The 26,628-nt window shown below is 34.8% G+C and overlaps 1 protein-coding gene across 1 annotated transcript in view; it reads left to right on the top strand.

Moving 5' to 3' along the window:
- LOC117325644 (DNA-directed RNA polymerases I, II, and III subunit RPABC1) overlaps nt 1-26,128 on the top strand; it is a 36,482-nt gene extending 10,354 nt beyond the window's left edge. Inside the window, exons 7-8 of the mRNA XM_033882033.1 lie at nt 113-191; nt 24,078-26,128. Of these exons, the coding sequence (XP_033737924.1) occupies nt 113-191; nt 24,078-24,143 (145 nt within the window). The 3' untranslated portion in view covers nt 24,144-26,128. The remainder of the gene's footprint in view (nt 1-112; nt 192-24,077) is intronic.
- The last annotated feature ends 500 nt before the right edge of the window (nt 26,129-26,628 follow it).

Raw genomic sequence — 26,628 nt, 5'->3', positions numbered from 1 at the left:
CATCATATATTTTTATGTAAGCCTTTATCACATTGATCATTTCTGATAATAAAACAATTAAAAAAAAAGATATTTCATTACTTTGTAAACTTTTTCCTTTACTTGTGTCAAGTAAATTGAAGGAATCCCAGTTACCTAGGATACAACAAGGAGACCCAGTATCACGATATTTTGGACTCAAAAGAGGCCAGGTGAGTTTTTCTGTCCATTAGTTTTTTTAGCCAACCACCTGATGGTGTGTGTTCAAATTGCCCATCATTCATGGCCATATTCTTCCTTCTGTCATTTTGTTGTCAACAATTTTTGAGCAGTACTGGAAAGATTTTCCTTAAAATTCATCTGTAGGTTTCCCATGGTCCTAAGTTCATCTATGAAATTCCAAAGATTGCATTAAGTGACAATCTTAGGGGATAGCTCATCAAGAAATTAGCCCTTGGATTTCAACAATATCTCTAGTTATTATGCCTGTTTAATTTTAATTGGATAAGCAAAAAGACCAACAAGCTGTCATCTTGGATTTCGATCATTAAAGTTTGTTATTGCTATTTCTTAGGAAGTACTACGTGAATCACTCCATGATTTGTGAATCACTCCATGATTTGTGAATCACTCCATGATTTGTGAATCACTCCATGATTTGTGAATCACTCCATGATTTGTGAATCACTCCATGATTTGTGAATCACTCCATTATTTTTCTGTTTATAATCCACCTAAAATGATACTTAATATGATACATTTTAAATAATATTTGGTAATTTATGTCAACGATTAACAGGAATTAATACATTACATTTCTGGAACTTCCAACCAATTAATTGAGTAGGAAATTATCATAATTAGTTAATTAGAATCAAGTGTGTAATTGGCCAATTTTCAAACATATTTGATCATTAAATACTAATTGGTTATAGATGTAAGTATATCTGGGCTAGACAATTAGGTGTTAAAGAATGCTAGGCCTGGACATGAAGAAGTAAGATTTTCACCCCTTTATCTTTTGAATTTCTATGATAGATATACATGTAGTGTTAACATACCATTAGACACAGTGTAATAATGACATGATTAATGTAATTGAACATGATTATACATGTTACCAAGTGTAAACTAAGAAATAAAGCATAGACAAAAATCAATAAAGAAACACAGTTTTTTTACTTGGGCGAATTGGCATTATGTGATCTCTAGACAGACTCTTTATGGAACAGATCATTGTGTGATCTCTAGACACAGACTCTGTATGGGAACAGATCATTGTGTGATCTCTAGACACAGACTCTGTATGGGAACAGATCATTGTGTGATCTCTAGACACAGACTGTGTATGGGAACGGATCATTGTGTGATCTCTAGACAGACTCTGTATGGAAACAGATCATAGTGTGATCTCTAGACACAGACTCTGTATGGGAACAGATCATTGTGTGATCTCTAGACACAGACTCTGTATGGGAACAGATCATTGTGTGATCTCTAGACAGACTCTGTATGGGATCAGATCATTGTGTGATCTCTAGACAGACTCTGTATGGGAACAGATCATTGTGTGATCTCTAGACACAGACTCTGTATGGGAACAGATCATTGTGTGATCTCTAGACAGACTCTGTATGGGATCAGATCATTGTGTGATCTCTAGACACAGACTCTTTATGGAACAGATCATTGTGTGATCTCTAGACAGACTCTTTATGGAACAGATCATTGTGTGATCTCTAGACACAGACTGTGTATGGGAACATATCTTTGTGTGATCTCTAGACAGACGCTGTATGGGAACAGATCATTGTGTGATCTCTAGACACAGACTCTGTATGGGATCAGATCATTGTGTGATCTCTAGACACAGACTGTGTATGGGAACAGATCATTGTGTGATCTCTAGACAGACTCTGTATGGGAACAGATCATTGTGTGATCTCTAGACACAGATCCTGTATGGGAACAGATCATTGTGTGATCTCTAGACACAGACTCTGTATAGGATCAGATCATTGTGTGATCTCTAGACAGACTCTGTATGGGAACAGATCATTGTGTGATCTCTAGACACAGACCCTGTATGGGAACAGATCATTGTGTGATCTCTAGACACAGACTCTGTATGGGATCAGATCATTGTGTGATCTCTAGACACAGACTCTGTATAGGATCAGATCATTGTGTGACCTCTAGACACAGACTCTGTATGGGAACAGATCATTGTGTGATCTCTAGACACAGACTCTGTATGGGATCAGATCATTGTGTGATCTCTAGACACAGACTCTGTATGGGAACAGATCATTGTGTGATCTCTAGACACAGACTCTGTATGGGATCAGATCATTGTGTGATCTCTAGACAGACTCTGTATGGGAACAGATCATTGTGTGATCTCTAGACACAGACTCTGTATGGGAACAGATCATTGTGTGATCTCTAGACACAGACCCTATATGGGAACAGATCATTGTGTGATCTCTAGACACAGACTCTATATAGGAACAGATCATTGTGTGATCTCTAGACACAGACTCTATATAGGAACAGATCATTGTGTGATCTCTAGACACAGACTCTATATAGGAACAGATCATTGTGTGATCTCAAGACACAGACTCTATGGGAACAGATCATTGTGTGATCTCTAGACACAGACGCTATGGGAACAGATCATTGTGTGATCTCTAGACACAGACTCTATGGGAACAGATCATTGTGTGATCTCTAGACACAGACTCTATGGGAACAGATCATTGTGTGATCTCTAGACACAGACTCTATGGGAACAGATCATTGTGTTATCTGTAGACACAGACTCTGCCAACCCCTAGGCAGAGTTTCGGGTTTTATAATCAATGATCTCGCCCCTTGTGTTGTTATCACTTTGTCATACCCTGATGTCATAAATTTGATTATCAGTGAAGGGTAAGAAGGGTTTTTGTGTATACTTGTATCTTGATAGCTATATTTAAGTTTTACATGGATTTGTTTCTGCTCCAATGATGCAATAATGATAGAATTAATGAAATGGTATTGGTGATGTAGAATATGACCATTATGTTACCTTTCAGTGACTGGGGATAAAGTGCTCTAATTTATGTAGGATAGTACACTGCCATCCTTTAGTTCCTTAACACTTTGTAGACAATATTTTGAGTTGAGTAAATATGATATGGTATCTTGTATTGTAGTCTTTTGTCTGATAACATCTGATAATAATGCTTTTATAGTTCATCAATAGTCAATACAGTTATTGAGGATCTACAACTCCCCAGTATGCAACATTTATTTTGTTAAATTGAGAGCATATTTTCAAAGAATAACATATGTTTTGAAAGGGTAATGCATAGAGTGAAATGTTACGGTACAAAACCAACATAAAAATAAAACAAGACAAAAAAACTACAGTATGCATTTTTGAAATATCTTGCACAATACGGTCATTTTCATTAAAAGAAATGTTGTATTAGTCACTGACAAATTAATAATCCTGAACAAATGGCAAAGTTAAATTTTATGATGCATTTATCTTTCAATAGGTCAAAAGAATGTGTATACTGGTCGGTTTTTATGGATGGCAGTGTTATATTGAGATACACGGTGGGGTATCACATGGTTTGTAGTTACTAGGGATACACAGTGGGGTATTACATGGTATGTAGTTACTAGGGATACACAGTGGGGGTATCACATGGTTTGTAGTTACTAGGGATACACAGTGGGGGTATCACATGGTTTGTAGTTACTAGGGATACACAGTGGGGTATCACATGGTATGTAGTTACTAGGGATACACAGTGGGGTATCACATGGTTTGTAGTTACTAGGGATACACAGTGGGGTATCACATGGTATATAGTTACTAGGGATACACAGTGGGGTATTACATGGTATGTAGTTACTAGGGATACACAGTGGGGTATTACATGGTATGTAGTTACTAGGGATACACATTGGGGTATCACATGGTATGTAGTTACTAGGGATACACAGTGGGGTATCACATGGTATGTAGTTACTAGGGATACACAGTGGGGTATCACGTGGTATGTAGTTACTAGGGATACACAGTGGGGTATTACATGGTTTGTAGTTACTAGGGATACACAGTGGGGTATCACATGGTTTGTAGTTACTAGGGATACACAGTGGGGTATTACATGGTATGTAGTTACTAGGGATACACAGTGGGGTATCACATGGTATATAGTTACTAGGGATACACAGTGGGGTATCACATGGTATGTAGTTACTAGGGATACACAGTGGGGTATTACATGATATGTAGTTACTAGGGATACACAGTGGGGTATTACATGGTATGTAGTTACTAGGGATACACAGTGGGGTATTACATGATATATAGTTACTAGGGATACACAGTGGGGTATCATGTGGTATGTAGTTACTAGGGATACACAGTGGGGTATCACATGGTATGTAGTTACTAGGGATACACAGTGGGGTATTACATGGTATGTAGTTACTAGGGATACACAGTGGGGTATCACATGGTTTGTAGTTACTAGGGATACACAGTGGGGTATCACATGGTATGTAGTTACTAGGGATACACAGAGGGGTATTACATGGTATGTAGTTACTAGGGATACACAGTGGGGTATCACATGGTATGTAGTTACTGGGGATACACAGTGGGGTATTACATGGTATGTAGTTACTAGGGATACACAGTGGGGTATTACATGGTATGTAGTTACTAGGGATACACAGTGGGGTATTATATGGTATGTAGTTACTAGGGATACACAGTGGGGTATCACATGGTATGTAGTTACTAGGGATACACAGTGGGGTATCACATGGTATGTAGTTACTAGGGATACACAGTGGGGTATTACATGGTATGTAGTTACTAGGGATACACAGTGGGGTATCATGTGGTATGTAGTTACTAGGGATACACAGTGGGGTATTATATGGTATGTAGTTACTAGGGATACACAGTGGGGTATCACATGGTATGTAGTTACTAGGGATACACAGTGGGGTATCATGTGGTATGTAGTTACTAGGGATACACAGTGGGGTATTATATGGTATGTAGTTACTAGGGATACACAGTGGGGTATTACATGGTATGTAGTTACTAGGGATACACAGTGGGGTATTACATGGTATGTAGTTACTAGGGATACACAGTGGGGTATTACATGGTATGTAGTTACTAGGGATACACAGTGGGGTATTACATGGTTTGTAGTTACTAGGGATACACAGTGGGGTATTACATGGTATGTAGTTACTAGGGATACACAGTGGGGTATTACATGGTTTGTAGTTACTAGGGATACACAGTGGGGTATCACATGGTATGTAGTTACTAGGGATACACAGTGGGGTATTACATGGTATGTAGTTACTAGGGATACACAGTGGGGTATTACATGGTATGTAGTTACTAGGGATACACAGTGGGGTATTACATGGTATGTAGTTACTAGGGATACACAGTGGGGTATCACATGGTATGTAGTTACTAGGGATACACAGTGGGGTATCACATGGTATGTAGTTACTAGGGATACACAGTGGGGTATCACATGGTTTGTAGTTACTAGGGATACACAGTGGGGTATTATATGGTATGTATTACTAGGGATACACAGTAGGGTATTACATGGTATGTAGTTACTATGGATACACAGTGGGGTATCACATGGTATGTAGTTACTAGGGATACACAGTGGGGTATCACATGGTATGTAGTTACTAGGGATACACAGTGGGGTATCACATGGTATGTAGTTACTAGGGATACACAGTGGGGTATCACATGGTTTGTAGTTACTAGGGATACACAGTGGGGTATCACATGGTATGTAGTTACTAGGGATACACAGTGGGGTATCACATGGTATGCAGTTACTAGGGAGTACAGATTTTAACATGGGCCACCCATACCAAGCACAAAACATAGCCAATCAAGGTAAATATTTAATGTATGTTATGATATAATGGAGGATATAGTAATATAAATTCTGGACATGACCAGACGTAAACGATTGAGAAATTACTTTGACAGAATTTTCAAGTGTATTCATGGAATACATCAACAAATTCTGTACCTGCTTGAAAATTGCTGCCAAGGTAATCTAGGGAATTATGTTTAATTGAAAGGTTGTTGATTGCTAGTTATATACAGAATTCAGAGTGGCATGTACTCAGCAATACAAGAATTCACAGTAGCAGGTACAATATACATGTACCTTGAATAGCCTTGTTTTAGTTGCCCAGTATGAGTGTAGCCATCTTTAAACTTCATACTCACATTCAAATACATACCATGTTATCCCCTACTGTTAATAAACCTGTTTAGTAACTGATAAAATTTGGATCAGTATACCATGATTACACAAAGGCTAGCTAGCTATAAAAGGAACATTTCTGTCATCATGTGAACCTCTGAAGGCCCATGTGGACATTTTCTTTTCAGCAATATTTGTCTTTACTGCTTTATTTCTAAGAAATTCTGCAGGCTATCAGATTAAAACTGGTAGCAGTAATTTCAGCAATCAGGACAACTTAGGCACCCTTGTGTGACAGGTGCTCCGGGTGTGCTAGTGTCTATTAGGGACAGATGCTGGTGGCTAGTGTTGGCACAATTGTTCTCTAATGGTGATATACATCAGGACTTGAGCTATGCTCTCCTTCCAGAATTCCCACTAGGTATCATCATCATCCTTTCCATTTTATTGCAATCTAAATTTTCAGTATTATAATTAGATTTGAAGATTAATGTCCTTGACATTTCATCAGGCCTTCATGTAATCTCCTGAGAAATTTACTCACCAAACTTACATGGAATCAGAGTAGACCTACATTAGATGTGACTTGTAAAATTTTCTTTACAAGTTATTCTCTACAAGTGAAAAGGTTACACTATATGGATGAAAGGGAGAATCTAATAACACTGCCGAATTGTTCCCCTTGGTAGTCCTATTAAAGCCATCCAAAGTATTGTATTCAAGAAATTGTGTTTTATGTTCAAATTACGAGATGCAGTTTCCTACTTTCAGGTTAAAGACACTGTAATTTCCTCAATTGAAAAGTGATATTATCTTTTATTTCTTGAACTTTGTTATGGTATTAGTGTGTATAGAACACCATTACAAGTCATTCTTCTGAAGTAAGGAGATGTAAGTGCTGAAACTGTTCTACAAACCCATATGCATATTCTTCCTTTGTGGTGTTGAAGTTCTTAGAACACTCAAAATGGCTTAATTTCTGGTTTGATATTAGAATCTGCTTTTAACTCCCACTGCAGCTATTCTTGTATAAAACCTGCTGGGAAGACCCACGGCAGCTTTGTTGTTGTTTTTTGTTGTTTTTTTGTATAAAACTTGCTTAGAAGGTCCAAAAAGTGGTTCCTGTATAAAAACTGCTCAGAAAGCCTACAACAATTGTTTTTACAATATGGCATTGAAGCCTACCCTGAATAATGACAGGGTCCAGACTCCTGGTTTGGCATTGAAGTCTACCCTGAATACTGACAGGGTCCTACAGGACTCCTGGTGTGGCATTGAAGCTACTCAGAAAGGGGCTGCTGTGGCTGAATGATTAAGGTGTCCCAACACTTTATCACTAGCCCTCCACATCTGGATTGCGAGTTCAAAACCTACGTTGGGCAGTTGCCAGGTACTGACCGTAAGCTGGGCAGTTGGTAAGCTGGGCAGTTGCCAGGTACTGACCGTTAGCTGGTGGGTTTTCTCAGGGTACTCTGGCTTTTCTCCTCCTCCAAAACCTGGCACGTCCTTAAATGACCTTGGCTGTTGATAGGACATTATAGAAGTTTGTATTTCCACCGCCTGGGGTTAAAATTGAGGTCACTGTTACTGTTACTATAAATAGATTTTTAGTCTCAAGTGACTTATTCTAATCGCCTTTTGTCTGGCATCATGCATCGTGTGTCATCCTTTGTCATAAACAATTTACATTTTCGACCTCTTCTTCAAAACTGCTTAACCAAATTCAAGGAAATTTGTCAGGAAGCTTCTATGACTAAAGGTCAATCAAAATTGTGAATTTTTTGGTACCCACCCCCCAGGGGCCTGAGGGGCAGGGCCAAAAATGGTAAAATTGACTGAAATTTCAAAAATCTTCTTCTCAAGACCCCAATAAGGTAGAATCAAATACTCTGCATAGATGGAAGGGTCTTAAGGTGCTTTTACCAAAATTGTGAATTTCATGACGCTGGGGTCTCACATTTGCCCCTAGGGAGGGGGTAAACTTTACTATAGTTTATATTGGGAAATCACTTTTTTGATTATTATTTGTTTGATTTCTATTGGAATTCATTCTAACTTTGTTAACATTATCAGCATGGGATGACAGCTTAATGGTATGCACATGTTGGCCGAGACTGACCCCTTGGACTGATGGGTAGGGCCACAAAGGGTCAATTAAATTAACTGAAATATTTTGAAACTCAGGTGACTGTCAAGGCCCATAGGCCTCTTTTTTGAAGTCCATGCTCAACAGATTTCATTAGTTACAGGATTGTCCTGAAACCTAATACACTTACTCACAACCATCATCTCTTTATATAAATTCATGTTTCAACCCACTGGGTTTAAAATTGAGGTCACTGTTACTATAATTAGATGTTCAATGTCTACAAAGTTCATAAAATATATATCTGGTTGTCCTAAAACTTCATACACCTACTCAAAACTATAATCTGTTGTATGAATTTGCATTTCAATGTCCTGGGATCCAAATTGGGGTCATTCTTACTATAAATAGATTTTCGACATCCCAGCTTTGCTAATTTTGTTAACTGTCTGATAAATATACACGTGAGTGTTTATGTTTGTTCAAACTCAACTGTCATATCTTGTTATGATATTTAGCAGTGTTGTCCTGAGTGACATTTGTGATGCGACAATTCTGACCATCTTTTGTTGTGTATTAGGAAAGGGATTAGTATCGCTTGAGATGCTTTGTTCAGACTGAAGTAATGGGGCTGATGGGCGATGACTACCGGATGTCAACGTCACACCAAATCTTTTGATGCATCCAGAGAAGCCGAGAGATTTACTGTCTGGTCTAGACGACTGTCTTACATTGTTTTCTTCTACACCAATCACCAGTTCATCAGAGGGAAGGAGATAATAGAAATGAGTGTTCATTTACTCTGATTTCACAGTCATGAAGACTGGATCAAGTAGTTTTCGATGATGACTACATGCATTTTTTCCCATAACACATATTTGATTCATCAAGACAGATAATTAACCATGCATTTTGTCACAGTAATTGACCACCACTGCGAGTGGAATCAGTACCGATCTGTCAGGATGTGATTATTGTCAGTAGACAAGTCTTAGTGCAGTGTCCACTGTCTGTTCCTTCCTCAACCTGAATAAATATTGATAATGTACAGTAAAACTTTCCTCAGTCGAACAGGCGTGATACAAGTCTATTCTTATAACGGAGTCAATTAAATCACAGATCTAGATGTACTTCTGGGGAATGAGATCTAAACAGATCTAGATGTACTTCTGGGGAATAAGATCTAAACAGATCTAGATGTACTTCTGGGGAATGAGATCTAAACAGATTTAGATGTACTTCTGGGGAATGAGATCTAAACAGATCTAGATGTACTTCTAGGGAATGAGATCTAAACAGATCTAGATGTACTTCTGGGGAATGAGATCTAAACAGATCTAGATGTACTTCTGGGGAATGAGATCTAAACAGATCTAGATGTACTTCTGGGGAATGAGATCTAAACAAATCTGGATGTACTTCTGGGGAATGAGATCTAAACAAATCTAGATGTACTTCGGGGAGAATAAGACCTCAACAGATCTAGATGTACTTCGGGGGGAATAGGGCCTAAACAGATCTAGATGTACTTCTGGGGAATGAGATCTAAACAGATCTAGATGTACTTCGGGGGGAATAAGACCTTAACAGATCTAGATGTACTTCTGGGGAATGAGATCTAAACAGATCTAGATGTACTTCGGGGGGAATAAGATCTAAACAGATCTGGATGTACTTCTGGGTAAGAAGACCTAAACAGATCTAGATGTACTTCTGGGGGAATAAGATCTAAACAGATCTGGATGTACTTCTGGGGAATGAGACCTTAACAGATCTGGATGTACTTCTGGGTAAGAAGACCTAAACAGATCTAGATGTACTTCGGGGGAATAAGACATAAACAGATATAGATGTACTTTCGGGGAATAAGAACTAAACAAATCTAGATGTACTTCTGAGGAATAAGACCTTAACAGATCTAGATGTACTTCTGGGGGAATAAGAACTAAACAAATCTAGGTGTACTTCGGGGGGAATAAGACCTAAATAGATCTAGATGTACTTCGGGGGGAATAAGACCTAAATAGATCTAGATGTACTTCAGGGGGAATAAGACCTAAATAGATCTAGATGTACTTCGGGGGGAATAAGACCTAAACAGATATAGATGTACTTCGGGGGGATAAGACATAAACAGATCTAAATGTACTTCGGGGGAATAAGACATAAACAGATATAGATGTACTTTCGGGGAATAAGAACTAAACAAATCTAGATGTACTTCGGGGAGAATAAGACCTAAACAGATCTAGATGTACTTCGGGAGGAATAGGGCCTAAACAAATCTAGATGTACTTCCGGGGAATAAGACCTAAACAGATCTGGATGTACTTCAGAGGGAATAAGACATAAACAGATCTAGATGTACTTCGAGGGGAATAAGACCTAAACAGATCTAGATGTATTTCGGGGGGAATAACACATAAACAGATATAGATGTACTCCACTGAATTAGTCTTGGACAGATCTGGATGTACTCTGGGGAATTAAACCTGGACAGATCTGGATGTACTCCATGGAATTAAACCTGAACAGATTTGGATGTACTCCATGGAATTAGACTGGACAGATCTGGATGTACTCCATGGAATTAAACTGGACAGATCTGGATGTACTCCATGGAATTAAACCTGGACAGATCTGGATGTACTCCATGGAATTAGACTGGACAGATCTGGATGTACTCCATGGAATTAAACCTGGACAGATCTGGATGTACTCCATGGAATTAGACTGGACAGATCTGGATGTACTCCATGGAATTAAACCTGGACAGATCTGGATGTACTCCATGGAATTAAACCTGAACAGATTTGGATGTACTCCATGGAATTAAACCTGGACAGATCTGGATGTACTCCATGGAATTAGACTGGACAGATCTGGATGTACTCCATGGAATTAAACCTGAACAGATCTGGATGTACTCCATGCAATTAAACCTGGACAGATCTGGATGTACTCCATGGAATTAAACCTGAACAGATTTGGATGTACTCCATGGAATTAGACTGGACAGATCTGGATGTACTCCATGGAATTAGACTGGACAGATCTGGATGTACTCCATGGAATTAAACCTGGACAGATCTGGATGTACTCTGGGGAATTAAACCTGGACAGATCTGGATGTACTCCATGGAATTAAACCTGGACAGATCTGGATGTACTCCAGGGAATTAAACCTGGACAGATCTGGATGTACTCCATGGAATTAAACCTGGACAGATCTGGATGTACTCCAGGGAATTAAACCTGGACAGATCTGGATGTACTCTGGGGAATTAAACCTGGACAGATCTGGATGTACTCCATGGAATTAAACCTGGACAGATCTGGATGTACTCCATGGAATTAAATCTGGACAGATCTGGATGTACTCTGGGGAATTAAACCTGGACAGATCTGGATGTACTCCATGGAATTAAACCTGGACAGATCTGGATGTACTCTGGGGAATTAAACCTGGACAGATTTGGATGTACTCCATGGAATTAAACCTGGACAGTTGTGAATGCTTGTAATATCTGTCATCCATTACGATTATACGTTTGTGTTGTAATGATCTCTTGTAATATCAGTGCATGCCGAGATGAATTGTGACAAGGTAATAATACAAAATGGCTCCCATTTGGCAAAGCCGACCTATATTTTGAGGAATAATTACCACGACAACAAGGGTCTGCGACCCGTGTATTCCATCAACGGCCAACACCACAAAGGCTTGTCAGTATTAATGCACATGATTTCTCTGTGAACGTATGATATTGGAATTTCCACATGAATATTAATGAATCTGGAATAGGATGACTTAATTTACTGGACTGAAGAATCTGATTATGGGGATGTCTTTTTACATGTAATCACCTTGGCTTCAGCCTAAACGATATTATCTGATCCACAGCAAACGTTCATTGTAAAGTATTTTGAGTAATTTCCAATAGCAAAGGGAAATAAGATTAGATTGTAAGACTAGACGACTGGTGGACAAACTACACGGCATTCATTGTGGTTGTATAGTTCATAAACAACATACAGGCAAACTGAACATTGATCAAATACTGTATAAAAAAAACAAGTGAGCAGGAAGGACCTTTATATGAAATGGGAAAATTTTTTGCAGTCACATTTCTTCGTGGGAACTGAAAGGTATTCTGCAGTAAGGCATATTAATTTCATTTTAAGTTATTTTATTTATGTTAAATACATAGGTATGGTTATTTGTAATATTAGAACATGTATTTCTGAGATCAAGTGATGTGAATTTGAATATTTTGAGATATTGATACAAGATACCAGAGTTTATAAGTTAAGCGATGGGTGTTACATGAGTTTAGGTAACAGTTGATTTTATGAAATGTGATCTTAGAAGCAAAATGTGATACATGGTTAGAAACAAATAATGTGATATGATATTGTGAATAAATGTATGAGTTACAAGAATTTGGGAGATGTGATGTTAGAAACAAAATGTGTTACATGGTGAATACATATGAGAAGTAAGTTTGAGATTGGTGATGTTAGTAACAAATAATGTTATATGAAATTGTGAATAAATGTTTGCGATGCAAGGTCAAGTTTGTGAGATGTGATGTTAGAAACAAAATATGTACAACATATGTGTCCTTTAAAACACTTCTCCTCCTAAACATCCGAGTGATTTCAACTAACTTTGGTCTGAAGCATCATTGGTAGATACATGTATGAGAAACAATAGTTTGTGAAATGATGGATATATGTATGAAAAATGAGAGTTAGTGAGAATGTTGGATTTCAATACATATTATTTGTATACAAGAACCAGAGTTTGTGAGATGATGTTTATAGGACCACATGCAATATAGATTTCAGTTGACACTCTGTAGGAACATAATTATATTGTGTGATAGTGTATTTTTCTCAGATTATTTGAAGATAAACTTCAGATATTTATGGTGTTATTACATCATCTGACCCGAGGAGTCAGTATGACCTATATCCATGTGTTCCATCTGTTAAAAAATATTGTAAATGTTTCCATTAAAAAACACTACTCCTCCTAAACATCTGAGTGGTTTCAACCAACTTTGGTCTGAAGCATCATTGGAGGAAGGCACTCATTTCTTTAATAGATTATGTTGATTATAGACCCATGGGGACATTAAGGGGACAGATCTAAAAAGGGGAAATTAAAAAAAAAAAAAAAAAGTTTTTTTGAAATGCTATTCCTCCTTAATGCCCGAGTGGATTACAGCCAAATTTGGTCAGAATCATCATTCAGGGAGTGCAGTTGTTCTTGAATAAATTAGATTAATTTGACCCCTTGAAATGGAGGGGCAGGGCTCCAAGAGGGGAACTTACTTAAACTTTTGTTTAAAATGCTACTCCTCATGAATGCCAAATTTTGTCTGAAACATGATAAGAATAGGGCAATCATTTCTTGAATAAACGAGGCTTGTTGATTTCTGGGGATAGAGGGGCAGGGCCCCAAAAAGGGAACCTTTCTTTAAAATGCTACTCTTCCTTTTTTACATTTCCCACTGTGACCTTTAAAGTTACAAAAGTATTACCTGGTAAGAGCATTGTCATCTTAGCGTAACAATAGCTAAGGCGTAGATTTATCTCTCAGCATGTGTCTATCACTGTTCAAAAGGTTTTTGTATAACTGCATGAAATCCCATTTAATATATAGTTCCTGTCTATGTACTCACAGATACACATTTCTATTGCTCTACATCTCTTTCAAAAGATATACGTGTTTTTTTCTCCTGTAAAAAAATGATTGTGTCTGATCTCAAGCAGACTAATTGTGCTGGTCTTTAATTTAGAAATCATTATTTCCTATAAAAAATGTTTGATGCCCAGCATAATGAAACAGATCAGGTGTACATGCACTCCATGGCCATAGTTAAATCAAGTGCTGTCTTTATACCACGACAGAATCAACATCCACGGCGTTTGTAACGTTATTGTTTGTTAGACCTATAACTGGAATGTAAAGTCAGTGCATAAATATTGAACAAGATTTTAAATAGGTGTATTTGAACATTGATGATTGATCCGGCCGTGATAACACCCTGACATGGTGTTGAGGTGGTGATCATGTAGCGATGTTAGCTAGTCCTTGACAATGCTCCGTACAACCAACGCACAAACTATACAACCAACGCACAGACTAAAAATGTATAGGTGTGTGGTACTTGACATAGTTGAAGGTGTTCCCGAGGTATGGCCAGGTATGGACCAGTCGTTTTTACACCTTGGACATTGTACCATTGGTACTAAGTCTGGTATTGAATCCACATAAAGTCAGCTGGTTTACAAACAAGTGAAATGTATGGTCTACCTGATCTGTATAATAGGGAAGGGAATGGTCAGCTATTCTCTAGCCCACAAACACATTGATCTGCCCACGTTCCCCAGGCCATTCAGACACATGTCTTTGTACTTGTAGTGACCGCAGTATTTTTACTAACTATCCCAGTGCACTTGACCAGGTCCACTTATTCATTTTGACAGTAAATAGTCTTAACATTTTTCTTCTCAAATGCTTTCAGAAAGTGATTAAAGTGATTTCATTTTAGCTGAATTGTTCTCCACAATCTACAAAAGACTGAGAATGTACGGTACACATCAAAGGGTTTACCAAGACACGGGGTGACTTTTCTGTGATCGAACTTTCTGTTAACTAGAAAGAATATCAACTTGAGAGGGTAGAAGAAGAAAAAAATTGAGCAAGATCCCTTTATAAAGAATATAGGTTAAATATCCCTTTTTATAATAGAGGTTAAATATCCCTTTATGTAGTATTTCAATTTCAACAAATTTTATTGCAAAAAGCAAAAGGATTTGGCATCAGGCAAAGCCTATTTTAGCCATCTCCAAACAAATCCGGTATGGTACAATGGTAACAAAACATATAAACAGTAGTAGTTTATGTAGTATATAGGTTAAATATCCCTTTATGTAGTATATAGGTTAAATATCCCTTTATGTAGTATATAGAGGTTAAATATCCCTTTATGTAGTATATAGGTTAAATATCCCTTTATGTTGTATATAGAGGTTAAATATCCCTTTCTGTTGTATATAGAGGTTAAATATCCCTTTATGTAGTATATAGAGGTTAAATATCCCTTTATGTAGTATATAGGTTAAATATCCCTTTATGTAGTATATAGAGGATAAATATCCCTTTATGTTGTATATAGAGGTTAAATATCCCTTTATGTAGTGTATAGGTTAAATATCCCTTTATGTAGTATATAGGTTAAATATCCCTTTATGTTGTATATAGGTTAAATATCCCTTTATGTTGTATATATAGGTTAAATATCCCTTTATGTAGTATATAGGTTAAATATCCCTTTATGTAGTGTATAGAGGTTAAATATCCCTTTATGTTGTATATAGAGGTTAAATATCCCTTTATGTTGTATATATAGGTTAAATATCCCTTTATGTAGTATATAGGTTAAATACCCCTTTATTTAGTATATATAGGTTAACCATCCCTTTATGTTGTATATAGAGGTTAAATATCCCTTTAAGTAGTGTACTGTATAGAGGTTAAATATCCCTTTATGTAGTATATAGAGGTTAAATATCCCGTTATGTAGTATATAGAGGTTAAATATCCCTATATGTAGTGTATAGGTTAAATATCCCTTTATGTAGTATATATAGGTTAAATATCCCTTTATGTAGTATATAGGTTAAATATCCCTTTATGTAGTATATATAGGTTAAATATCCCTTTATGTAGTATATAGAGGTTAAATATCCCTTTATGTAGTGTATAGGTTAAATATCCCTTTATGTAGTATATATAGGTTAAATATCCCTTTATGTAGATTATATAGGTTAAATATCCCTTTATGTAGATTATATAGGTTAAATATCTCTTTATGTAGTGTATAGGTTAAATATCCCTTTATGTAGTATATATAGGTTAAATATCCCTTTATGTAGATTATATAGGTTAAATATCTCTTTATGTAGTGTATAGGTTAAATATCCCTTTCTGTTGTATATATAGGTTAACTATCCCTTTATGTAGTATATATAGGTTAAATATCCCTTTATGTAGTATATATAGGTTAAATATCACTTTATGTAGTATATAGGTTAAATATCCCTTTATGTAGTATATAGGTTAAATATCCCTTTATGTTGTATATAGGTTAAATATCCCTTTATGTTGTATATATAGGTTAAATATCCCTTTATGTAGTATATAGGTTAAATATCCCTTTATGTTGTATATAGAGGTTAAATATCCCTTTATGTTGTATATAGAGGTTAAATATCCCTTTATGTTGTATATATAGGTTAAATATCCCTTTATGTAGTATATAGGTTAAATACCCCTTTATTTAGTATATATAGGTTAACCATCCCTTTATGTTGTATATAGAGGTTAAATATCCCTTTAAGTAGTGTACTGTATAGAGGTTAAATATCCCTTTATGTAGTATATAGAGGTAAATATCCCGTTATGTAGTATATAGAGGTTAAATATCCCTATATGTAGTGTATAGGTTAAATATCCCTTTATGTAGTATATATAGGTTAAATATCCCTTTATGTAGTATATAGGTTAAATATCCCTTTATGTAGTATATAGAGGATAAATATCCCTTTATGTTGTATATAGAGGTTAAATATCCCTTTATGTAGTGTATAGGTTAAATATCCCTTTATGTAGTATATAGGTTAAATATCCCTTTATGTTGTATATAGGTTAAATATTCCTTTATGTAGTATATAGAGGTTAAATATCCCTTTATGTAGTATATAGGTTAAATATCCCTTTATGTAGTGTATAGAGGTTAAATATCCCTTTATGTTGTATATAGAGGTTAAATATCCCTTTATGTTGTATATATAGGTTAAATATCCCTTTATGTAGTATATAGGTTAAATACCCCTTTATTTAGTATATATAGGTTAACCATCCCTTTATGTTGTATATAGAGGTTAAATATCCCTTTAAGTAGTGTACTGTATAGAGGTTAAATATCCCTTTATGTAGTATATAGAGGTAAATATCCCGTTATGTAGTATATAGAGGTTAAATATCCCTATATGTAGTGTATAGGTTAAATATCCCTTTATGTAGTATATATAGGTTAAATATCCCTTTATGTAGTATATAGGTTAAATATCCCTTTATGTAGTATATATAGGTTAAATATCCCTTTATGTAGTATATAGAGGTTAAATATCCCTTTATGTAGTGTATAGGTTAAATATCCCTTTATGTAGTATATATAGGTTAAATATCCCTTTATGTAGATTATATAGGTTAAATATCCCTTTATGTAGATTATATAGGTTAAATATCTCTTTATGTAGTGTATAGGTTAAATATCCCTTTATGTAGTATATATAGGTTAAATATCCCTTTATGTAGATTATATAGGTTAAATATCTCTTTATGTAGTGTATAGGTTAAATATCCCTTTCTGTTATATATATAGGTTAACTATCCCTTTATGTAGTATATATAGGTTAAATATCCCTTTATGTAGTATATATAGGTTAAATATCACTTTATGTAGTATATAGGTTAAATATCCCTTTATGTAGTATATAGGTTAAATATCCCTTTATGTTGTATATAGGTTAAATATCCCTTTATGTTGTATATATAGGTTAAATATCCCTTTATGTAGTATATAGGTTAAATATCCCTTTATGTAGTGTATAGAGGTTAAATATCCCTTTATGTTGTATATAGAGGTTAAATATCCCTTTATGTTGTATATATAGGTTAAATATCCCTTTATGTAGTATATAGGTTAAATACCCCTTTATTTAGTATATATAGGTTAACCATCCCTTTATGTTGTATATAGAGGTTAAATATCCCTTTAAGTAGTGTACTGTATAGAGGTTAAATATCCCTTTATGTAGTATATAGAGGTAAATATCCCGTTATGTAGTATATAGAGGTTAAATATCCCTATATGTAGTGTATAGGTTAAATATCCCTTTATGTAGTATATATAGGTTAAATATCCCTTTATGTAGTATATAGGTTAAATATCCCTTTATGTAGTATATATAGGTTAAATATCCCTTTATGTAGTATATAGAGGTTAAATATCCCTTTACGTAGTGTATAGGTTAAATATCCCTTTATGTAGTATATATAGGTTAAATATCCCTTTATGTAGATTATATAGGTTAAATATCCCTTTATGTAGATTATATAGGTTAAATATCTCTTTATGTAGTGTATAGGTTAAATATCCCTTTATGTTGTATATAGAGGTTAAATATCCCTTTATGTAGTGTATAGGTTAAATATCCCTTTATGTAGTATATAGGTTAAATATCCCTTTATGTTGTATGGTAGCAGTGTACAGTAAAAATGCCAAATTCTGAAAAATATGGCACATGCTTTAGATATGTAAACATTGCCAGTTAACCTTACATATAACCTCTAATAAAGTATATATATTTGAAATCTGTACAACATTTGCAATTTTAATAGAGCTCTGAAGGATAAGTAAACTGATATTTTCTGTGATTTTTAGAGCTGTGAATACCATGGTAACAGCTTAAAAAATTCTCAAAAATTGCAAAATATTATGATATTTGACCCAAAATGGTACAATTCTCTACACAATTTTTTTTCTGAAACCTATTTAAAATTAAATATCTCTATCCCAAAGACAGAATTAATCTTGTTTGGACATATGTTGTAAATTAAGTTTTTCCGCTATCTTACCTTTTCTGTGGGCTTCCATTTTGCGCTGTAGGCGAAACTAAATTTCCTGTGTAAACACACGTTCGGAAAATCCGGATATTTAAAATCCGGAACCAATTTATTGATTTTTGTTTTAATAAATGTGAAGCCTGTATGTACTACTTCATACTGGATATACCAATTATAGTGTACATTTATTTTTTCATTTTTTATGCATATCATAATACAGGAGTTATTTGCTTAACAAAAAAATTGCCCATGGCCAGGCTGTCTTACTGTGGTGTGCTACCTTATACATCACTTTTGTTAATTCTAATTTTACTAAAAACCCCATGAATGTCTAGAATATGTTCCGACGAACAAAATGACATATCGGGTTACTGTGTATCTTTAATAGTCACCGAGTATTGCTGATTTCCCTGAGAGGTGTATTTTGACAACTTTTTCTCCCAATCCAGTAATAAGGGGAGGTAATTTTAAAGATGAAAACTCCCATAATTCTGTATATCTCTTGAATAAAGTTGTGTTTTGAGTTGAATGTGGTACTTTGAGTCTCTGTGCATGTAATCAAGCAAAAAATACTATACAACTATCAAATTTAGCCTTGTAATATGACGTCATAGTTACCATGACGTCATCAGTAACTATGACGTCATCAGATGGTATCTATGACGTCATAAATACTCAATGGGGTCATAATAAATAACCAAATTCCTTTCCAAACCTCAGCTTAGCAACACATGCAATATTCTAACTGATAAATCATGACATGACATCCAAGATTTCAAAATGTCATGCCTATGACATCACAGTCATCTGTTTCCACCCCGGTAATTCAGATATGTACCAATGATCATATGAAAGTGTCCGCTGATCCCATTTTATGCGGAAAATGCTATTTTTTCTGCTTTACCGAAGGAAGTGACAATAATTGACAATATTGTATCAACCGTACACTCCATCAATTGAAATTACATGCTTACCAATGTATAAATAAATTGAAAATAATGGTTTCACCAAATATTTCAAAAAATAACACTTACTGTAATAGTTTCCATGGATACGGGGTAATAAATCAGGTAAAACAAACCAGAATTCAGTCTATATGGTTTGTTAGATACCCAATAAGTTATTTTGGGTTTGTTATAAAACATAGAATATCTTTTCAATTTACACTGACTCATTAACATTATGCTTAATTAACCCACCCTTAAAATGGGTAAATATGCGAGTTACCTCCCTTGATTCCTCTAATATGACAAGCCTGATAATAAACAAGTTTTAAATTGTTTTTATGCATTTTTGAGCAATAATGAACTAAAATGAAGCTTAATCAAGCATAATTAAGCACAATTTCCAAAAAATAACATTTTTCAGCCCTTATAAGGTAGCAGTGTACAGTAAAAATGCCAAATTCTGAAAAATATGGCACATGCTTTAGATATGTAAACATTGCCAGTTAACCTTACATATAACCTCTAATAAAGTATATATATTTGAAATCTGTACAACATTTGCAATTTTAATAGAGCTCTGAAGGATAAGTAAACTGATATTTTCTGTGATTTTTAGAGCTGTGAATACCATGGTAACAGCTTAAAAAATTCTCAAAAATTGCAAAATATTATGATATTTGACCCAAAATGGTACAATTCTCTACACAATTTTTTTTCTGAAACCTATTTAAAATTAAATATCTCTATCCCAAAGACAGAATTAATCTTGTTTGGACATATGTTGTAAATTAAGTTTTTCCGCTATCTTACCTTTTCTGTGGGCTTCCATTTTGCGCTGTAGGCGAAACTAAATTTCCTGTGTAAACACACGTTCGGAAAATCCGGATATTTAAAATCCGGAACCAATTTATTGATTTTTGTTTTAATAAATGTGAAGCCTGTATGTACTACTTCATACTGGATATACCAATTATAGTGTACATTTATTTTTTCATTTTTTTATGCATATCATAATACAGGAGTTATTTGCTTAACAAAAAAATTGCCCATGGCCAGGCTGTCTTACTGTGGTGTGCTACCTATATAGGTTAAATATCCCTTTATGTTGTATATATAGGTTAAATATCCCTTTATGTAGTATATAGGTTATATATCCCTTTATGTAGTGTATAGAGGTTAAATATCCCTTTATGTTGTATATAGAGGTTAAATATCCCTTTATGTTGTATATATAGGTTAAATATCCCTTTATGTAGTATATAGGTTAAATACCCCTTTATTTAGTATATATAGGTTAACCATCCCTTTATGTTGTATATAGAGGTTAAATATCCCTTTAAGTAGTGTACTGTATAGAGGTTAAATATCCCTTTATGTAGTATATAGAGGTAAATATCCCGTTATGTAGTATATAGAGGTTAAATATCCCTATATGTAGTGTATAGGTTAAATATCCCTTTATGTAGTATATATAGGTTAAATATCCCTTTATGTAGTATATAGGTTAAATATCCCTTTATGTAGTATATATAGGTTAAATATCCCTTTATGTAGTATATAGAGGTTAAATATCCCTTTACGTAGTGTATAGGTTAAATATCCCTTTATGTAGTATATATAGGTTAAATATCCCTTTATGTAGATTATATAGGTTAAATATCCCTTTATGTAGATTATATAGGTTAAATATCTCTTTATGTAGTGTATAGGTTAAATATCCCTTTATGTAGTATATATAGGTTAAATATCCCTTTATGTAGATTATATAGGTTAAATATCTCTTTATGTAGTGTATAGGTTAAATATCCCTTTCTGTTGTATATATAGGTTAACTATCCCTTTATGTAGTATATATAGGTTAAATATCCCTTTATGTAGTATATATAGGTTAAATATCACTTTATGTAGTATATAGGTTAAATATCCCTTTATGTAGTATATACATGTAGGTTAAATATCCCTTTATGTTGTATATAGGTTAAATATCCCTTTATGAAGTGTATAGGTTAAATATCCCTTTATGTAGTATATAGGTTAAATATCCCTTTATGTAGTATATATAGGTTAAATATCCCTTTATGTAATGTATAGAGGTTAATTATCCCTTTATGTAGTGTATAGAGGTTAAATATCCCTTTATGTAGTATATAGAGGTTAAATATCCCTTTATGTTGTATATAGAGGTTAAATATCCCTTTATGTTGTATATAGAGGTTAAATATCCCTTTATGTTGTATATATAGGTTAAATATCCCTTTATGTAGTATATAGGTTAAATATCCCTTTATGTAGTATATAGGTTAAATATCCCTTTACGTAGTGTATAGGTTAAATATCCCTTTATGTAGTATATAGAGGTTAAATATCCCTTTATGTAGTATATAGAGGTACAATATCCTTTTATGTAGTGTATAGAGGTTAAATATCCCTTTATGTAGTATATAGAGGATAAATATCCCTTTATGTTGTATATAGAGGTTAAATATCCCTTTATGTAGTATATAGAGGTTAAATATCTCTATATGTAGTGTATAGGTTAAATATCCCTTTATGTAGTATATAGGTTAAATATCCCTTTATTTAGTATATAGGTTAAATATCCCTTTATGTTGTATATAGAGGTTAAATATCCCTTTATGTTGTATATATAGGTTAAATATCCCTTTATGTAGTATATAGGTTAAATATCCCTTTATGTAGTATATAGAGGTTAAATATCCCTTTATGTTGTATATAGAGGTTAAATATCCCTTTATGTAGTATATAGGTTAAATATCCCTTTACGTAGTGTACTGTATAGAGGTTAAATATCCCTTTATGTAGTATATAGAGGATAAATATCCCTTTATGTTGTATATAGAGGTTAAATATCCCTTTATGTAGTATATAGGTTAAATATCCCTTTATTTAGTACCAGGTCAGGGGGTTTGGGGAGGGACTAAGGCAGTTAGAGAGCCAGTCATGTAATCTATCACGCAAAGGTCCAAGGTACATGGTTCGACGCTCCCTACCCGTAAGTGGGGATAGACTGTGCTGTTGTGCTGGTGTCCTTCGGCAAGACACTTTACCTAACTGCTCTGGATGGCATGTGACAGGCCTCTTGTATGATGTTCTATGAGGTAGTCACCAGCTACTGCATTGATCAAGACCCTGCCTCAAAATGACCCTAGATGTTAATGGGGCAATGAACCCAACAAACAAACATTGATGAAGTACATATGTATAGGTTAAAGATCCTATTATGCAGCATATAGGTTAAATGGTGTTTTCCTGTTAGCTGTTCCAAACAACATCTTTTACTTGTGATGTTAATCGCCACTTATATCAGAAGAAAAATATTCTGATGGTGTTGATCTGTAAATTAAAAGATACATTTGGTTACTGATAATTGGGTTATAATTCTATTGTAGTGGGATCTGAGATGACCTGGTGTGTATATGGCCTTACATACATAATATACTCTATATGTCAGTGGTCCTATAATGTTGTAGATAGCACAGAAAGTTTGAAAAAGGGCATGGGTAGTATCTGAATATTCTGTTTCTGCCACAAAAATATCCATTTGTCCTATATGGGTCTACATAACTGCTTAAAAAATATTTATTTGTGATAAATCATAAGATAACTACATGAAGAGCTTTCCAGTGGTTATCTCCCTTGGTCACCCCAACCATTGTAACGAACAAAAACTCATGTTATCACTGTGAACATAAGATTATTTTCACTGAATATTTGAGGATTTCTCATCATGTCCATGTCAGTCATAAGGTCTGAAGTGGGAAAAAAAATCCTGGTGTGTTGGTAGATGTGGGTGGGAAGCCAGGTGTAGACATGTACCATTAATTATTAAAAATGACACAATTCATTTACAGGTATTCTACTTTTGTGTGACTTTGTGACAAGCCTATTATCTACCTGTTCTTACTATTGATCCACTCCTGTTGGTGAATGACATGTGTTAATTGGTTATCAAATCTGAAGATTTGTTAATTACTTTAGTAGTACTGTGAAAGCTGGTATATATAACCTTAAATTTCTATACAAGAATATCCGACATTTAAATTGATTTTTTCTGTTTTCAGGTTGTAAAGATCATCAGGAACTCGGAAACGGCAGGAAGATACGTTAGCTACCGACTTGTAGTGTAATGACCGGGGATGTGTGATAGTGTAATGACCGGGATGTGTGATAGTGGGGGTATGTGTGGGTACTCTGGTGGGTGAATGTGTGTACTAACAAGTATGTCTGGTAGGTAGAGAACACAATCATTTTAACGGTACATTGTCCATTTTCAAAATAGAGCACACAATAATTTTAATGGTGCATTGTCCATTTTCAAAACAGATTTAAATTGTTCTTTTTCATAATATGTGAGAAAAGAGAATAATGATAATTGATAAGTCAGTTGAAATAATTGCAGGCGTATATTTTCTGTTCGTTATCAGTAATTGGAATAAACTAATTCAACAGATATCATATATCACCATTGTATTGTGTTGGTAGGTGACAGTTTTGGACTTACCTGTACTTGGTTACATCAATGGTCCTAGCTTACCAGTAAGAAAATCACTAAATTAAAATTTTCTATATGGAAGCATTATTGTATTTAAGGAAAAATCTTAGTTAAGGAGCTTTCCGTTAATCCAACAATACTTTCCAAGAATATTTTTAAGTTCAGGAATATTTATGAAACTGTGGCCAGGTGATGCTCAGTGTAACGCAGTGAGAGTAAGGATCTGTAGTGAGATTGAGTGATATAAGTCTGCTGTTAGAATCTTGAACAATGTTTTTTAACTGTGGAGAATAAATACAAAACAATGAAAGATGTTTCATTTCATTTAAGTTCAATTTCCAACTTAAAGCACATGGTGTCTGTGGCCATGGGCGATTCTGTTAAAAAGTGACTTTGTGCCCTGTGCCAGGTCAGTAGATTTGGACTATCAATACCTGTATGTTACACCTGTATGTTACACCTATATGTTACTCTGTATGTACCTGACAGAAAGCTGATTATCTGTTTCTATCAGGTCATTGTTACGCCACATTTCCCCACCTCACCTGTATGAATACCTGGTAATTACAGAGGTCAGCTCCCTGATTAGACCGTCTGATCCTTTGATCATCAGGGCTAAGGCAGGTGTACAATCTGTAGTACTTCAGGTAGAATAAGGTGTGAAGGACACATGGCTTTGTTTAAAATCTTGTTACTTTACAAATCACTAAATACTAGAGAATACCTGTATTATCTATAGGTGATGCTTACCTATCAGAAAACAACACCTAACAAATGATTATGTGAACTAACACCTGTGTTTTACCTGCTACAGTTCACAAACTAAAACCTGTTTGTACAGATCAGAAACACATACTTCTTTTCATGATTATCTTATTTTGACAGTTTAATGCTTCAGCTTAGTGTCAGCTCATCACTGTAGACAAAGTGTGGATGTAGTATGTCACTGTTTTGTGTAGGTCACTGTTATAATACATTATCATAGTACAATGATTGTGTCATCTACAGCTATGGTCTTTTGTTGAGGTACAAGGTTTTATTGACCCAAGAAAAAGTATAATAACTGAGGACAAAGCCCTAGATCAACATCCATTTTATCTCTGGGTGATAAAAACTGTTAGCCCTGTATATTGACCGAACACAAAAATAGCTACAACAGATTTATCATTTTCTGGTCTGCTACAATAAGATATCACTTAATTTGATGTCAAAAGGAAGTTAACTGTCTGAACATTTTCTCTTTTGATACTGTTATCCCAATACTCACTCACTCCAGTTCAGACTACTAATCTCCGAATAAAAAGTAAAAGATGTTATGCTGGCTTAATTTATGCTGATAATTTAGAACAAAAAATGGTTTTAGACATTCTGTCTTCATAGGCTTCATTGTACATTTCAGTGGACAAGAAACACGTAACAGGTCATTTGTATTATGCAGCTTTGGTCAATGTTAAATGTTACTACCTTCCTGACTTAGCCATTGAAGGTAGAAATGTACATTCTAATAACCGTATTTGTGTCAAGCTGAATGAAGAAATATTTCTTGAATTGTACTTTAAAATTCCCAGTTTTAATCTGATATGTTCAAGTTAAGTCCTAATAAAGTAATTTTCAGAGTGATCTTGTTTATTTGTCTTTTATTTCAAACACAAACAAGCCATTTCCAATCTAATTTTCTGTTTTAAGAAGGAGCCACATGGCAGAGTGGTTAAGGTGTCTCAACACTTTATCACTAGCCCTCCACCTCTGGGTCGCGAGTTCTAAATCTAGGTGGGGCAGTTGCCTGGTACTGACCCAGTGGTTTTTCTATGGGTACTCCGGCCTTCCTCCATCTCCAAAACCTTGCATGTCCTTAAATGACCCTGGCTGTTAAAAGGATGTTAAACAAAATAGTTTAGAGACACAATATACTGTGTTTAGGGACTTGTTTAGAGACACAATATAATGTGTTTAGGGACTTGTTTAGAGACACAATATATACCGTGTTTAAGGACTTGTTTAGAGACACAGTATACTGTGTTTAAGGACTTGTTTAGAGACACAACATATCGTGTTTAAGGGCTTCTTTAGAGACACAATATCCTGTGTTTAAGGACATGTTTAGAGACACAATATATACC

Source organism: Pecten maximus, chromosome 4, assembly GCF_902652985.1.
Source record: "Pecten maximus chromosome 4, xPecMax1.1, whole genome shotgun sequence".
Classification (NCBI taxonomy): Eukaryota; Metazoa; Mollusca; class Bivalvia; order Pectinida; family Pectinidae; genus Pecten; species Pecten maximus.
Note: the sequence above shows the minus strand (reverse complement) of the source record. Positions and strands in the feature narration are given on the sequence as shown.